This window comes from Typopeltis vanoorti, chromosome 11 (genome assembly GCF_054136105.1).
Source record: "Typopeltis vanoorti isolate ZY-2024b chromosome 11, IOZ_Tvanoo_1.0, whole genome shotgun sequence".
Classification (NCBI taxonomy): domain Eukaryota; kingdom Metazoa; phylum Arthropoda; class Arachnida; order Uropygi; family Thelyphonidae; genus Typopeltis; species Typopeltis vanoorti.
This window is the reverse complement of record NC_143559.1, coordinates 103,141,996-103,159,390: the sequence shown is the minus strand read 5'-3', so window position 1 is coordinate 103,159,390 and position 17,395 is coordinate 103,141,996. Positions and strand designations below refer to the sequence as shown.

At 36.7% G+C, this 17,395-nt stretch overlaps 1 protein-coding gene across 1 annotated transcript in view; it reads right to left on the bottom strand.

The window, feature by feature from the left end:
* Nucleotides 1-16,745, bottom strand: part of LOC150101888 (monocarboxylate transporter 12-like) — a 41,545-nt gene extending 24,800 nt beyond the window's left edge. The window contains exons 1-2 of the mRNA XM_090399925.1: nt 16,406-16,745; nt 13,528-13,669 (exon numbers count right to left, since the gene is read on the bottom strand). Of these exons, the coding sequence (XP_090256051.1) occupies nt 13,528-13,549 (22 nt within the window). The 5' untranslated portion in view covers nt 13,550-13,669; nt 16,406-16,745. The remainder of the gene's footprint in view (nt 1-13,527; nt 13,670-16,405) is intronic.
* Between the last annotated feature and the right edge of the window lie 650 nt (nt 16,746-17,395).

Below are 17,395 nucleotides of genomic sequence, written 5' to 3'. Positions count from 1 at the left end.
CTATTCCATAACCTGGTCTATAGCAGCACCCAACTGTATATTTTGTTCTGCCAGTCTCAATCTCACACCAAATAGCCTCGAATGAGCTCTTTTCACTATCCTGCAATACAGCTTCAATTCTCCTTGGCTGCAGTTCATTAGCTATCATCAAGAACACTCCTCCACCATTTTATTCTCTCTGTCCCTCCTAAACACACTATATCCTACACATTCTATCCCACTAACTATATCATCTTCAGTCAGCCATGTTTCACTAATTCCAATAACCTGTGGCCAGGAAGAGCCAACCAAGGCCAAAAATTCTTCATTCTTGATTCTAATACGCCACCCCTATCTTGATGCGTTATTCCAATTATCCCATTCCGATTACTTGTCCTTAGTACTGGAACGGGTACATTATATACATTCTTACACTCAACTGTCTCACCGATGTCCACATATCCACTCCCTCCCCCTTCCTTGGTAGTTCTAGTTTCCCTGGTTCTGCACATCCATTTTCACTTCATTCAGCAGCACTTTTTCCAGTCTCTATACACCAAATCCATTCAAATGCAGCCCATCTATCTTGTATAAATCCTTTCACCCGTCAAACTCATTCCACGCCATACTGTCTGCATAACCTGTGCATAAAGTCATTTGCGATTATGGCCCTCCTTCTAAACTCCTCTCTGTCGTACCGCGGCAACAGACTCACCATCCTAACTCTGTCACCCCTTTCTTTCGCTATCTTTAACAATACTCTAAAGTCCTCTCTCGTAAAAAATTTATCTCCTTTCAATTCATTCGTACGCGCCACAACTATCAATTCTTTTACCCTCTGTTTTTGCGCTCTAATACTCTCACTTACATCTTTAAATTTCTCACCCGGTAAGTACGATTTAGGTAAACTCCCATCTATCACACCTCTTAATAACGAGTCATGGAACAACACTCTTTTCTTCATTTCTGAAACTCTCTCACTCTTACACTAATTTTTCCTTTCAAACACTTATTTCCGTTAGCCAAGACACTCTGGAAAGTTTTTCAGGTGCTCCAACTGCCGCTGCACACTGTGTATTACTCCGCGTAACCTTGCGATCTCACTCCTTACAAATAATTCCTCATTTTTTTCATCATTTAAACCATTTTCTCTCTCTGTATAGTTGCTTTCACTCTCTCTTTGATCACCGCTCTCATTGCCATCTTGTACATCATCGCAATTCTGTATCAAGCCACTATTTATACTCACATTCTGGCTTTCTTCAACCATAATCTCACGACCTGACACATACTTCAATTCTTCAGTTTCCTTACACTTTCTGCACAGTCTCCCGCCACTGTCATTTTCCATCCAATCTCCAGCCTCTTTCGGGAAAGCATGCATCCCACACATATCACACTGCAAAAACTCCCTCACATTAAAGTTTTTGAACAAAAGCTTCGTGTTTTTGGACGCCATTGTTTTTCGTCGCATGAGCGCCATGTCCCCTATGAAACGTATATTTAAAATACTAAGTTAAATAAAAGGGAATTCACACCAAAATCACACAGACACAACAAGCTACCAAAATTAACAATACTACGTTAAGATTTAAACCAATGTTCCAATTTTCACTCAAAATTATAGTTAGCTTTCGGTAACTCTCTGAAAACACTACACACCATGTAGCCCTCTAGCGGCTATGTTCTTTCAAATGTCTTTGCAAAATCATTGTGTAGCCATTTCGTTTATTTAACTCACCTGCTACTCTATTATAAAAAGTTAGCAAATTATTAAGGCATGACCAACCCTTCACAAAGCCATGTTAACCCTCATACAGTATCAGATTTTATCTGTCCATTCTTGAGTTTCTTTTTTACCACTTTTTCCACCACACTTGAGATACTGACTGATCTATAATTTTCTACTGTAGTCTTAGAACCTCCCTTATGCAAAAGAATTATTTTTCCCTCTTTCCACTTCCTTGGGACTTTACCAAATCTGAGATTTAAAGTAAAGAGCTTATTTTAAAGCATCTTCAAAAGTTCTCTGTTACACTTCATCTTGAGGGCGAATAATATTTTCTCATCTTCTTTAAGCAATGTCGGACTACGAAGACAGAGTTAACAAGAGCATCGCAGAGAAAGAGTCTTGTAGCTAGCTGTAATTTTTTTATGTCATTCCAAAGTGGATGTAATCTCTGAAGTGCATTCTCAAATAAAAACGAAGTTTTTATTTGAGAATGCTGAACTTGAATCCATAATTATTAAGTTCCTTAGAAATTGTCAGCTAATTCTTGTAACTGATGTTTTCATTCTTTGCTCTTCGATCAATGTCATCGACGAATCTCAGAATATTGATTTTTTTTACCACCAGCTGTAATTCCAATACCACTGTTTTCCAAGGCTAAGTTTATTATATGTTCCAAATAAAGGTTAAAAAGCGTCGGCGAAAGTATGCAGCGTTGATGCACACACCTTTCCATTTTGAAAGGTTTGCTGTAGTTGCCACTGATTTATACTAACATTTCTGAGGAACAGTGAAGAGTTAATTAGGCTTTCTATATTATAATATATTCCACACTTGTTCAGAATTCTTCACAATTCATCATACCATACTGATTCGAAGGCCTTCGGTATATATAATAAACCTGTGACATAATATTTTATTATGTTCATTATATTTTTCTCCAGTGAGGTGTATTGTAAATAAATGATCCATTGTACTCCTAACCTGCTTGGTTCTCTGCAAGTAAAAAGAAAAATCCGTTTGTTCTCTGCAAGTATAATTATATTTTTCTCTAAATTCTAGAGAGTAAGATTTTTAGCAAATTTTGCTTGGATAAATGCTTGGATAGTTCTATAATTGCTACATTTTGTATTGTTCCCTTTTTTAGGAATAAGAATCAGAACAGAGGTGCACTAATCTTTAGGCGATGATTCATCGTTCCTCACATCTTGGCAAATTTTAAGCAGGACATCCACGATACGTTTTTCCCCTACTTTTAGTAGTTCTGAAGTTATTCCAGCTATGCGTGGTGATTTTCCCATCTTCAAAGATTTAATTGCTGCTTCTATTTCTTCTCTTAAAATAAGGAAGTCTCCTTCATCCAATGCCATTTTTACTATATCTTCAAGGTTTTGATTATTAAGGCTGCTGTTTGCTGAGGAAAGGTTAGCTGAGTAATCATGCAAACGCTGCAAGATTTGATCCTTTCCAGTCAAAAGTTTGCCATTTTCTTCCTTAAATGACCAATTTGTGTTAGTAATGGATTTTGTTAATCTCCTTATCATTTTTCTCCAATTAGATGTATTGTAATCCATTGTTAATCTCCTTACACTTCTAGGGTTGTTTCTATATAGTTCCTCTTAACCATTTCCACATTCATTCGAATCCAGTTGATTTTAGCTGTTTTAATTTTGTTTAGTTCTTTGTATTTTCCCTGCTATCTTTATCCTTGTTAGTAGTGGATTTTAATGTTTTCCTTTGATCACAGTAATGCAAGGTTTGATTATCCTGCGAAATTTTCCTATTATGGTATCAACTGCTTCCTTTAATTTACGAGACAAAAAACCTGAATTTCTTGAAAAAAATCCGCTATCCTTAGCCAGAGATCGACTAACTCAGGTACCGGTCGAAGAAAGTCTTAGATAAAGTTTCTCTATTCGCCCACTAGAATCAAAGTTAATTCTTTCTTCGGGAGGTCTAGTGCAGAGAATGCAAAAGCCACTCCCACTGCGCTACACAGACTTTGCTTGTTGTTATTCTTATTTTTAAAATTCGATCAACATGTGTATTGCAGGTTCAAAGACGGCCTACGTTTTTGCATAGTTTCGTTTCTGTTACTTTATGATTGAATGGTGACTTTATTTTGGTATCTAAATTATTTTAGATATTTCCCTTTTATTTTTTGATGGCAATGTCATGCAATGATATTACCTGGTTTTAGCGAGTTGTCTGTTCGTTCATACTTCCAGGAAGATAAATCATGTACATTTTATAACTAGACAAATTGTGGATTATTTTCTCTAAACAGATGAAATGATATGAGATAACAAACACTGTTGACTCTCCTCAAATAGTCTCCACAAGAACAAGATTTTTCAACCTAATATTCGAAGATTCAGTAAATTAGGAGATTCGAGACAACATAACCATCGAAGAACTGGTTCTTAGTTCATTGTATTACAAAATCGTACTTGATTGTAAAGTGAAGATGCCAAGAAATTATATTTTTGGATTTATCCTTTATGTGTTAGCAAACAAAGTGTGCGCCTGAAGTATTTCCAGGACAGAGCAATTCGTATATATAGTTTAATAATTTTACATAATTTGCTTTAGTATCCCATAATGCAAAACACATTCCTTATGGACATGTATAATGCTATGCGTTATGGGAAGGGTCACTACCCAGACCGGGTTCATTATATAAGTGAAGGGAGGTCTCCAAAAACTCAGGCGATTCTCCAGACACTCTAAACTTAGTAAGTGTGAGCGATCCTTCTGATAACTCGCACTTTTACTTTTTTTGCGGGTTTTTACTTGCTCTGAGTGTGGCCACCGCTACGATCATAGCTCTTCTCGGTGGTGGGGTGAGCCTGCCATTGGGCAGAGCCACTGCTGAGGTTTCCTCTCGGTGGCAGTGTGGCCTGTCACTGAGTGGAACTACCGCGGAGTAAAATAATCTTTCGGGTTGCTCGCACTTGCTCAATTTAGAGTGATCTGGAGGATCGCCTGAGTTTTTGGAGACCTCTCTTCACTTGTATAGTGAAACCGGTCATCCTTCCCATAATGCATAGCATTATGCATGTTCGTAAGGATATGTGCTTTGCATTATGGGATACTAAGGCAAGTGATCTGAAGTCACTAGTCTCTATATACGCGTTGCCTTCATATCTTCAGGCGCAAAGTTTGATTGATAACACTAGGATAAAGGATAAAACCAAGAACATAATTTCTTGGCATCTTTAATTTATAGTTCACCGGGTTATAAATATGACACAGTGAACGTACTGAAGTGTGAATCTGCGAAAGAAATCATTCTACTCAGCCTAACGTTTAATGTTATAGATAATGTCCAGTGTTTCATTTTGCACAAACTGAAAAGCATTGATTGTGATATTTATCAACTTATTCAGTTACCTCAGCAGCATAACTTTATTAAGCTTCCTTGAGCCATAAGCTTTCTTCGAACCTCCCTTGGGCATTGAAGGTGCAAAGTCACCTTCAACCCACCTTTACAACTTTTGTAAGTCCCAGAACTTTTATAGAATCCGCTAAGGTCTCCATTATAGAAGCGAATATAACAACCGTAGGAATAACGAAACTCTGTGTACCTTGCACAGAGATTGCAAATCAACACGACGTATAATATTTGGTTTCTTAAAGACATTCTTCGTATCTTGGAAATGTAGAAAGTGAACAAGCTTATTCCCTTTCTCGGTATGTTGGCAGTCATTGTAAGTTCTTCCTGGTTTTCTTCCAATATGTTGGCAAAATAATGCATATTTTTTTTTTTTTTTTTTTGAAAATGCTGTCCCTTGGGTCCTATGGTTTTGAGAATGAGATCCCTGTTAGAAGAAGTGATGATAATTGGTCGCTTGGTGTCGCACGGATTAGATCGTCGGCTTGTCGAGAGCTCCTGAAAAGATCAGTATTATTTTGTGTTAACATTAGATATTTTACCAGAATTTTAAGTAGTATTGTTTGCTTTTTGTTTCTTGGTGTGTCTGTGCAATTTTTGCGTGTTTTCTGTTATTTTAATTATTATTTTTAAGAAAAGATAGCGTACACATGGCACCGATAAAGAAAAAAATGGCGGCCAGGTCTCCATGCTTGCTTAAGAGTTTTGATGTAAAAGAATTTATGCAATGTGCTGTCTGTGAGATGTATGCCTTGCGAAGAGCGGTAGGAGTCTGGTTAGAAAGTGATAGTGGAGTTAATATGTGTAGAAAGTGTAAAGAGAATGAGGACTTCAAGCGTGTTTCGTGTATCGAGACTGATATCGTTAACGGTAGTCAGAATGTAGAAAATGGCGGTGTACTAGAGAATTGCGTGGTAGTGCCAGATATGTGTGAGAGCGTCGCTGAAAGTGTAAATGAAGGTAGAAACACCGAAGGAATGGATGATTTGATCGATAATGAAAATGGTGAGATAAATGCGAGTAGCGAAATTGCCCGTTTAAATGGCGCGATACACAGAGCCAAACGACAACTGGAGCGTATGCAAAAATGTGTGTTGAACGTACCGACAAATAACCGGCGGAAGTCTGTGACGGCAAATAATAGAATGTACGTAAACGTCAATAAAATGAAGGAGCGAGTGCTGTATGGGGATTCGCTATTAAGAGGCGTAATAATTGAGAGTTTAACGAAGTCGTACCAGCCGGGTGCGAACATAAAGGACGTCAGCGAATCTATTCGACTGCAAAAACAGAGGGTGAAAGAGATGATAATAGTGGCAGGAACGAATGATTTGAAAGAGGACAAAATGGAAATGATAGAGGATGTGAGGGAGTTGTTTGAGGTAGCAAAAGAGAAGAGTGAGAGAGTTAGGATGGTGAGTATCTTACCGCGGTATGACAGCGAAATGTATAGAAGGAGGGCCATAATTGCCAATGACTTTATGTGTGGGTTATGCATGGAGAGTGGTGTGGAATTTGTGGATGTGTGGAATGAGTTCGATGGGCGAAAGGACTTATATAAGATGGATGGGTTACATTTGAATGGAGTTGGTGTACGGAGACTTGAAAGAGTGTTGATGAATGAAGTGGATGTACAGACTCAGGGAAACTAGATTTATCAAGAGGGGGGGAGTAGATATGCAGACTTTAGGGGGGGGGCAGTTAAGTGTATGAAAGAGTATATTATGCCCGGGCGAGTACGACGGACAACAAATCAGAATGGGATAATTAGTATAAGGAATCAAAGTAGGGATGGGACAAATGGGCTTCTGCGATTCATGTACACTAATGCCAGGAGTATTAGGAACAAGAAGGAAGAGTTTTTGGCCATGGTTGGCACTTCCAGGCCACAGGTTGTCGGTATTAGTGAAACATGGCTGACAGAAGATGATAAAGCTAGTGGGATTGAATGCGATGGGTATAGTGTGTTCAGGAGTGACAGGGTGAATAAAAAGGGGGGAGGAGTGTTATTGATGATAGCTGATGAGCTTCAGCCATGGAGTATAGAAGTTGAACTGCAGGATGGGGAAAAAAGCACATTTGCGGCTGTTTGGTGTGAGATACAATCTAGCAGAACAAAATATACAATTGGGTGCTGCTATAGACCGGGTAATGGAGTGGATGGTGGGAATAGTATGCATAAGCAAATAGAAGAAATGAATGGAAGGAGGGTAATTATTATGGGTGATTTCAATTATGGTAACATTGACTGGAAAGAGGAGAGGGCACATGGGAGGAAGGAATTGGATTTTATGCAGTTATTAAGGGACAACTGTCTACGGCAACATGTATTGGAAAATTCCAGGGGGCAGAGAGTGCTGGACCTAGTAATTGCAACTGAGAATGTAGCTGTAACGAACATGACCATGTTGCCACCAATTGGTGAGAGTGACCATAAGGTCATGACTTGGGAGGTGGCTAAAGGAGTCGAATTTACAATTAAGACAGGGTATATGTGGAATTACCGGGCTGGTAAGTATGACAAGCTTAGGTGTGTGCTTGGCTCAATGCCATGGCATGTAAAACTGCAAGGGCTGGATGTTGATGGTGCATGGGAGGTGGTTAAGAAGTGTTTGCAGGAGGCAATGGTTGACTGTATACCAAGAGTCCGAATAATAAATCAGGTAGGGGTTAAATGGATGAATAACACTATTAAGCTTGAGCTGCAAAAAAAGAAACAATTGTGGAGGGAATTTAAGGAGAAGGGTGACCATCAGGTGCATGAACAGTATAAAGCTCAGGCCAGGATGGTAACAAGGGTGGTAAGAAAAGCAAAAGCAGATTACGAAAGGAAATTGGCCATGCAGGCTAAAGAGAATCCCAAACAGTTTTTTCAATATGTTGCAAGTAAAAGGGAGAATGCTCATGGTAGAATGATCTTAAAAAATGCTGAGGGTAGGGAGGTAACTGAATCAGTCGATGTTGTGGAATTACTGAGCGAGCACTTTGCAAGAGTATATCATCCAGGTGGTGGCTTTGCGGAAATGGAGGAACCAACAGCTTATACTGGAATTGTGATGGATGGGGTGGAGGTAACTAGTCTATTACAGAACCTCAGTGTCAATGCATCTGTGGGATTGGATGGTGTGCCGGCTCGTGTCGTACGTGAAGCGGCCAAAGAGTTGTCAGTGCCCTTGACCATTATGTTTAATTTGAGCCTCAGGACTGGGTCGGTCCCGGGGGATGGAGGGGAGGGGAAATGGTTCCACTACACGGGGGTGGTTCCAGGGCTGCTGTTGGGGATTGCCGGCCGGTCGGCATAGCGGGAATCGTTGTCGGGGTCTTGGAGAAAGTGGTCGGGAGGGGAATACAAGATTGGATAGAAGAAAATGGGATACTGTATCGGGGACAGCATGGTTTTGTGAAGGGTGGGTCATGCCTCAGTGGCTTGCTCACGTATTATAACACAGTGACGGCTGAACTGGATAAGGGTAATGGGTTTACAGTGATTCTGCTGGACCTTGCTAGGGCCTTTGACGGGATACCACATGGAATTTTAATCAGTAAATTGCAGCATATGGGAATGGACATAGGGTTGGTGAGATGGATGGGGGGGTGGTTGGCGGAGGGATATCAGAGAGTGGTTTACTCAGGAGTAGAGTCCACAAGACGGCCTGTGACTGGTGGTGTGCCACAGGGATCTGTTCTTGGACCACTGCTGTTTAGTTTGTTCATAAATGATATGGGAGGGGATCTGGGAGGAGCGGTTCATTTGTTTGCGGATGATGCGAAGTTGGGTAGGGCAGTGGTGAGTGCAGATGACGTCAAAATTTTGCAGGATGATTTGGATAGATTGGGGGTCTGGGCTGGGGAGAATGGATGTCAATTTGGTGTGGCAAAATGTGGGGTTGTGCATTTTGGGGTGAAAAGATTGGAGGCAGTTTACTGCATTGGTGGAGCCGTGCTCCAGGAAATTGATGAGGCACGAGATTTAGGAGTGTTGGTGGATAAGGAATTGAAATTTAGGGGACACATTGCAAAAGTGGCCAAATCAGCTCATCAAATCACTTGGTTGCTGAAGAATACGTTGACAAGCAGAGACAAGCAGGTTATTGTTCCTGTGTATCGAGCCTTGATAAGACCTCATCTCGACTACTGTGCTCAGATTTGGTCACCTAGGTTTCTTCTTGATGGGGAGGAGGTGGAGAGGATCCAGAGGCGAGTGACCAAGATGATAGCAGGCCTGTGGAATGAACCGTATGAGAACAGGTTGAGGATTTGTGGGTTGCAAAAATTGGTTGATAGGCGGAGGAGGGGAGATATGGTTGAGACATTCAAATTACTGAAGGGTTTCTATAAAATTAATTCAGAAGATATTTTTGAGAACAGGGCTGGTTATGGGAGGACTAGGGGACATCCATGGAAACTGGGCAAAAGTGTGGTTAGTAAAGGTGTTAGAGCTGGGTTCTTTACTTTTAGAGCAGTGAATGAGTGGAATGCGCTCCCTGAGTCTGTGGTGGATGCTGTGACAGTGAATGAGTTTAAGGCGAGGTATGAGAAATACTGTATGAATGTCGAATAGTTGTGATGAAAATGATTTGGGGCCTCCCTCGATGAGTCTAATGACTCCCTGGAGTTGCCCGTAATAATAATAATAATAATAATAAGATCGCACCTTAGCCTATAGTCTTGTAATCAGTATTGTGGATGAGATAAAGATTAGATATTCCAGAAAGCTTGCTCACGAGACCAAATTGGAAATTTTCAAGTTACTTCAGTCCTCCGATAGATGTACCAAACTGATGGTTTGGGTGAAAAAACGTTCAGAATATATTGTTCGAAATGTTTCATAAAGTAATTGGCTAAAGTTGGGGAAAGGGTAGATCCCATGGTATTCTGTATTAATGACAAAGTCGAATAATTTTACGATATGAGGAGGAAAGTCTATAAAGGGATTCAATCGTATCTGTCAGAGGGATATTTGAAAATGGTAAGGTTACATCAAAACTCACTGAATCTGTGGGTTGTAAGAACATATTCTGGACTTTTTTCACCCAAACTATCAGTTTGGTACAGATATTTTGATAATGTATTTGCTTTATGGAACTTCTTCTTGTCCGATCTTCATGAATTTCTTGAAAATATTAATTCAATAAACCCCAAAATCAAATTAACCCTGGAAGTAGAAAACAACAATTGTCTTCCTTTTCTGGGTGTTCTAATTCTACGTCAACCAAATGATAGTTTATAGTTCTCTATATAGAAAACCAACTCATACTGCTAAATACGTTGATTTAGCTCTTTAGATAACTCTCATCATCACCCTTGTCAGAAATATGGTGTAATCAAATCTTTAATTAACAGAGCTAATAAAATTTGTTTCTACGGATTCTAACCTAAACAAAGAACTGTTTATTATCATAACCATCTTTATTGCTAATGGTTATGATGAAAAAAGCTATCGAAAAAATAATAATCATGGCGTCGTTCTAACCCCTTCAAGAAGAAATTACCAGAATTTGTATTCTGTATATTAATAGACCTTCAGAAAAAAATAGCAACATTGCTTCGACAGATGTACGTACAAGTCGCTTTCCATCTAGTTCGCAAACCTGAATACATTCTTTATCTCGCTGAAAGATAAATATCCCCCTTTATCTTATCTTGGAGTTATAGAATTCCCTGCTCTTATGGCTTATGTTATTATGGACAAACTGGTCGATCTGCACAAATTCGTCTTGAAGAACATCAAGAATACATTTCTCTTAAAAAACCCAACAAATCCGGTTTAGCAAGCAATGTGTTATCTACAAACACAGGATTCAGTGGAACCAAACCAAAATGTTACTTTCTTCTGGAAAGACTCTACAAAGAAAGCTGTGAGGCACACATCCACAACACGAACCAGAACAAAAGTGATTGCCTAAAATTTTCTCAATTTTGGGAAGTTATATTAATACTCACCATTCATGTGTTCCTTAATTGTAATTAAATTTTGCTTGTATTTAAAAATAATTAACTAAATTAAGTTATTATACTTTATTTGAATATCTATTAATGCATCTATTAATGAGCATGGAGGTATTCTCCTGCAGCCTATAATATCACGTGCTTTCAATTAAGTTGTTTTTTTTTAGAGCTTTTCTATAACGCATTGACAATGGCTATGAAACTTAAGCAGAAATTTTACAAATAAAAACATTAAACGTGATTCTGATATTAATATTTTATTATTATTATTATTACTGTACTTTTTTTCACTACTCTCTCTCTACTCTAATTTTACTCTACTAAACTCTACAGGTTAAAAGACATAGTTCCCATACGCCTACAAACACTAATATACAAAGCACTATGCCAAAATATACTAAGATACACTATAACAACGTATGCTTTCTGTGCACCCTACAAATTAAATAGATTAATGTCGCTACAGTACAAAATGACAAAACTAATCTTTTGGGAACAAAGAGAAAATCACGACCTTATAAACATTGCAATGACAGAACACAAAATACTGACAGCAAAACATTTATGTCACTATGCAGCCTTGCTAAAACATTATTTCGATGCCAACTACAGGACAGTTAGAAATACATACCGTATAACAAGACCTCAGACTACTAATTATATCACATATAAATACAATAATCACTACGGAAAGGCCACGCGAAACTTCTACATCCCAGACATGATAAACAAATTACCTTTTGAATACAGAAACCTTACAAACTACAATAGCCTGAAAAGAGCTCTAAGGACATACTATGAACAAGAAACACGCACCCAAAATACCATACAAACTTAATGAAACACAATATATTCGTTCAGGCTTCCAGTTCAGCGACGCATCTATGCATTCCAAGTTATTGTGTGTGTGTGTGTGTGTGTGTGTGTGTGTGTGTGTGTGTGTGTGTGTGTGTGTGTGTGTGTGTGTGTGTGTGTGTGTGTGTGTGTGTGTGTGTGTGTGTGTGTGTGTGTGTGTGTGTGTGTGTGTGTGTGTGTGTGTGTGTGTGTGTGTGTGTGTGTGTGTGTGTGTGTGTGTGTGTGTGTGTGTGTGTGTGTGTGTGTGTGTGTGTGTGTGTGTGTGTGTGTGTGTGTGTGTGTGTGTGTGTGTGTGTGTGTGTGTGTGTGCGTGCGCGTGCGTGTGCGTGCGTGTGCGCGTGCGGGCTTGCGCGTGTGTGTGTGTGTGTGTGTGTGTGCGTGAATTTCTCAATCATAGATTTCGTAGCTTCCCAACACAGCAAAAAAAAAAAAAAAACAATACATAATAACCAACTGGTGTCATCCTCAGATAAGCTTACATATAAGCTTCGAGGATGAAAGCAAAGAAATTAGTTCTCATCCAAGATGTATCATATGTAACCAAATGCATGTAATGTATGTATCACATGAAAACCAATGTATGTAATGTATGTATTATATGTAAACCAATGTACGTAATGTAAATATCACATGTAAACAAATGTAAGTAATGTATCATATGTAAACAAATGTATGCAATGTAAAAAAAATTCTTTTAAATGTAAATCATGAGTTTACGCTGTATGTTTGTGAGAATAAGGAAATATAATATTCAGATTGCATATGTGTAAATGCTGTTGTATAATCATACCTTTTCAAACTTGAAAAAAAAAATAGTAAACTACAGCTTGTAATATTATACAACGTATGTAACTCTGAACAATATAATTGTAAATTATTATTATGATTGTTATATATAAAAAAAAAACTGTTATCATCATTACTATTTAAATCCCATTATATGTAGCACAAAGTGCTGAACCTTGTAAAATAATATACTGAATAGATGATCATTGTACATATGTAAATATTTGAAAGAACAATAAAAAAAATTATTATTCAAAGAAGCAGATTATGTAATAAAACAGTTAGTAAAGTATACAACAATAAAGAAGATACTGATTATTATGTGATGATATCATTAATATAATACTCTTATGTAACATGAAAAAATAATGTAATAAATTATTCTTATAATCAAAAAATTATATAAACAAAAAAAAATTATTATACAAAACGTTCTGAATAATCTTCATTGTTAACATTAGAAGAACATGTGTTGTAAATACAACAAAAAACACTATTAAACATTTTAGATGAAATTAATGTAGAACATGCAGCACTTAGAACTGAATTCTGTAAAATTATAAGTTGCAATGCCACTGAAGATGGCTATTGTATGTGTAAATATTTTAGCAATCAATAAATTACTATTACTATTTTTTAAAAAAAATTATTATTATTATTTGACACTCCAGGGAGGCCAAAGACTCATCGAGGGAGAGTGTGCCAATTTTATGATGAATTCTTCCACTAACGTCTCGATTTTTAGACGAATTCTGTATAATAAAAAAAAAAAAAGAAATCCTAAAGGTTTTCTATGAAAATACGATTTATTTTTCATAATAAAATATTTTCTTACCATATATTATCCCTAAGTACATAATGAGATCAAACAGGTCTGTTGCAAAATAACAGACTCATTCCAATAGCACTAATGAAACTTCCCAACATGGTGACTTTTCGAATTCCGTAGTGATGACCTAGCACGCCAACAAAAGGACCTACCAAGAGACACGTATAATCATATAAATTGTTTGAAAGTTTTTTAATTATTTTTTTAGATTCATAACTTATGTAAGATAACGAGATTGCTAATATTGAAATATGTGTTTGAATGATTATACACCTTTGGAATTTCTATAGTTTTCATGTGTTGAGCGATGAAAGACTCGACAAAATGCTACTATTGTATGTATGCAGTGGAGAGGAGCTTGATAATGGGAATATAATTAGTTGGATTAAAGTAATTCCAGTTTTTGAGCGGCGGTGTAATATCTGTTATCGCACAGTGATCTGACGCTAATATGTCTGTCTGCAACAGAAAAGTGAGTTTTCCTGGACGGAAAAAAAAATCAAGCCATCATTAGGACTAGCTCATTCACTGTAGAATAATATACAAGAATATTCAAATTCAAGTCTCCATCATGATTGAGTAAAATCTTTAAATATTCGTCAATAAAAGTCATTTTAATTGTTTTATAGGTATATTAAAACAATGTAAACCCCCATTTTCTCATCCAGAAACAAGTTTCATATACCCTGAATTTCTTCAGCGAGTGTGGAAGTTCTGAAATTAGTACCTCCTCCATCACGTTAACATGTGTTGCTGTAATGGAAGAAGCAATGATAATAATAATAAGAATTGTTGGGACAATTTCGTGATGATTATTTGAAACAACATGCACATGAAACTACTAGAGGAAAGCGGATATATTGGAATTAATAATAACATCAGGCATTATCGATGAACCATATTTACAAAAGTATGTATGAGATAGTATTGATTTGTCCGGAGAAGGAAATTAAAAATAAGGGAAGAAGTAATAATTAAAAGGCATAAAGCATTAGAAAACACCAAGAGTTGTGATCGTTTTTGATAGGAACTCTTTTTCATTTCTCCTAATATTTTCACTCGCACTGTTCTATGACTTATCTCATTTAACAGTTTATCAAAATGACTCTCTACATCTAGAATATTCATATCTTCAGTTTTTATGCCAAAAACTAAACCAAAATATCAAAACAGAACAAAGGTCCTTGAAAATATACTTCCATATCCACTTCACCAATGCAACAATCTTATGATAATCCTCTCCCCTCATGCCCATTGTTAGATTACCAGTTTTCTGTTTGGTTGTTCATTGCTTTCATGGTGACCCGTTTTTTCCTCTAATCAGATTTCAGTATCAGTGCTTAGGGTGTGTGCTTTTTCCATCAATAACCTCTATCATTAACTTCAAATCTTATCCATAGTTTCACTGATGACCTTATTTTGTTCATCTGTTCATTCAACAAGCCAATCTTTCTTGAATACTCTCATCGCCATTTTCAAGTGAGATGAAGGTAATTTAGTGAATTACGATGCTATCAAAACGCAATCCTGTTTCATTTCTCGAAAGAAAAATGCTTCAATTCATCTTACTTTTGGTGACATTCCAATCACCAGTTAAAATCAGTTTTTTCTTATTGGACTGGCTGTCAGAGCTCGCTTATCGCACGAACACATCGCATACATAGCTCTTTATTCTCCGATAAACTTGATATTCTTTTTCGTTCAGTGGATTACTTCTATACAACTCCAACTCCAAATGAGTCCGCATCCACTCGATCTCAGAATATTGATCACATATTTGTGTTTGTCCACCAAAAAATCTCTGTCTCACAAACTTCCTGCAACTACCTTTTCATAGATACTGTTTCTGCATTCTTTTTTCATTGTTATTTCCACGAACCTAGCTCCACGTTTTCGTTGTCCTCCACCCACTTCCTTAATTCTATCTATCTCTGTTCTTTGGAACAATGTTCCCTATATCGTTTTTCCCAATGAATACAACCCCAACAACTCCTCAAGAAACATACTAACACATTCCTTCTTTCTCTCGAACCACTTGCCCATTCCTTGTACTATTATATTAGAGTTTATGACCTCTCATAAGTCAGGTTAATAAAAAAAATAAAATAAATAAATAAATAAATAAATAAATAAATAATAATAATAACTTCCACCAGATGAACATATTATTTGAAAATGAATTTAGAAAGTGTACTAAGCGACATAATGCCGCAAATATCCGAATATGTTTTCTAAATTAGCGCTATTTAGAGATGACGTTGAAGTGAATAACACCATGAATGAATCAAAAGGTAGCAACAACGCCTTTCCTGTTGGAAAGGGCTATATTTACTCCCGTCTAGGGCGCAAAGGATCTTATTAAAGGTTTTTCAGCTAAAGTTGAGTTAGTCGATATCATACGGAAGTAGCGGGGTTCTTCCTTCCGAAAATTCGGATTTCTCATCCCTGTAAATAGACAAAGCAACCAGACAATGTAAACAGATAGTGAGGATAAGATAGTGAGGATAAGATTAGAAAATAGAAAAAAGAAAGAAAGAAAAGAAAAAAGAAATTTGAAAATACTAAGAATTTCCTTCCCCCCCCCCCCTTCTTTTATTGACTGATATGTCATAAAGGGCAAAGAGTTCCCTTATACTCCTGATCACATTATTGCAAAAAGTTTTTTTTAGAGTAAATTATTTTATTAGTTTTGAAATAACAATGTTGTTAAAAAAACGTAGCATTAATTTTTTTCTATTTTCATGTAAAAAAATAACTTCAGAGTTACAATCCTTTTTTTTTTAACTTGGCATACATTATTTCCTAACAATAAGTGAGCGATAAAAGAAAATAATGTTAATTATTTTAAAATTTTAATCTGTAAAATCCAAGAATAAATACATACCTATCCCATTTCTCAGACAGTAACAAATGCTAAAAGGTTTTGAAGCGTCTTCTCTATTTAAGTTAAAAACATCCATAAATGCCACGTAAAATATCCCTGAAAGTCGAGAGATACCGAACGTTATAAAATTAATCAAGCAGCAAGCAATAGCTATTACCCAGCTCCATCCTTCATCAGGCCTTGGTACGTTATCTGTAACGCTTTTTTGCATTTCAACTCATTTTCCTCTATCCTTTGTGGTGATTGAACAATAGTTTTCCCTTTGTTGAAAATTAATGTGACATTTTTGTCAACCTTTCGTCCGTGCCGTATTCACAATTAAGAGATGAATTTCATAAAACCAGCAGATATTATGAAAGAATATTCGTATTACTCAACAGATATTTTATCAGCATTTTCAAGGACTAGAAACATACATCAAATAGCCTTCTGTATACGATCTGCTGGTTCAAAAGGCGGTTGTAAGTAATCGGACCCTAAAGAGAAACTACGTCAAAGAAACTTACACAACATGATTTATAATAAAATCGCATACGTTACAATTAGTTTGCAAGTAAATGTGGTAAGTGTGAAAGCTGTTAGAGCGTGTTTGAATGAACCAATAAAAAAATAATAATAAATAAAATATATACATAATCAAGATAATAATGTTTTTATTTATTTTTTTTTTTCATTTTCAGTGAGAAAGGATTTTTATTATTATATATACGATGACGATATTCTCCATTTTCACAGATAAATTTCTTATCCCAAAACAAAAACAAAAAAGTGCATGCGCACTTTTTTTTATCTTATGCAAAGAAGTTGATAGGACTGATTAATTAATGTTAATGCCTTAACTTAAAATTGAGCTATACAATAATATTAATGGTATTTTTGTCTGTTATTTGCGTGTGTTCTCTTGCCGATGTGCCCATATTTCAGATTTCAGGAGTTCCCGGGAAACCCGCTTTTCCCGAAAGGAAAACGCCGATATTTCCATATGAGATC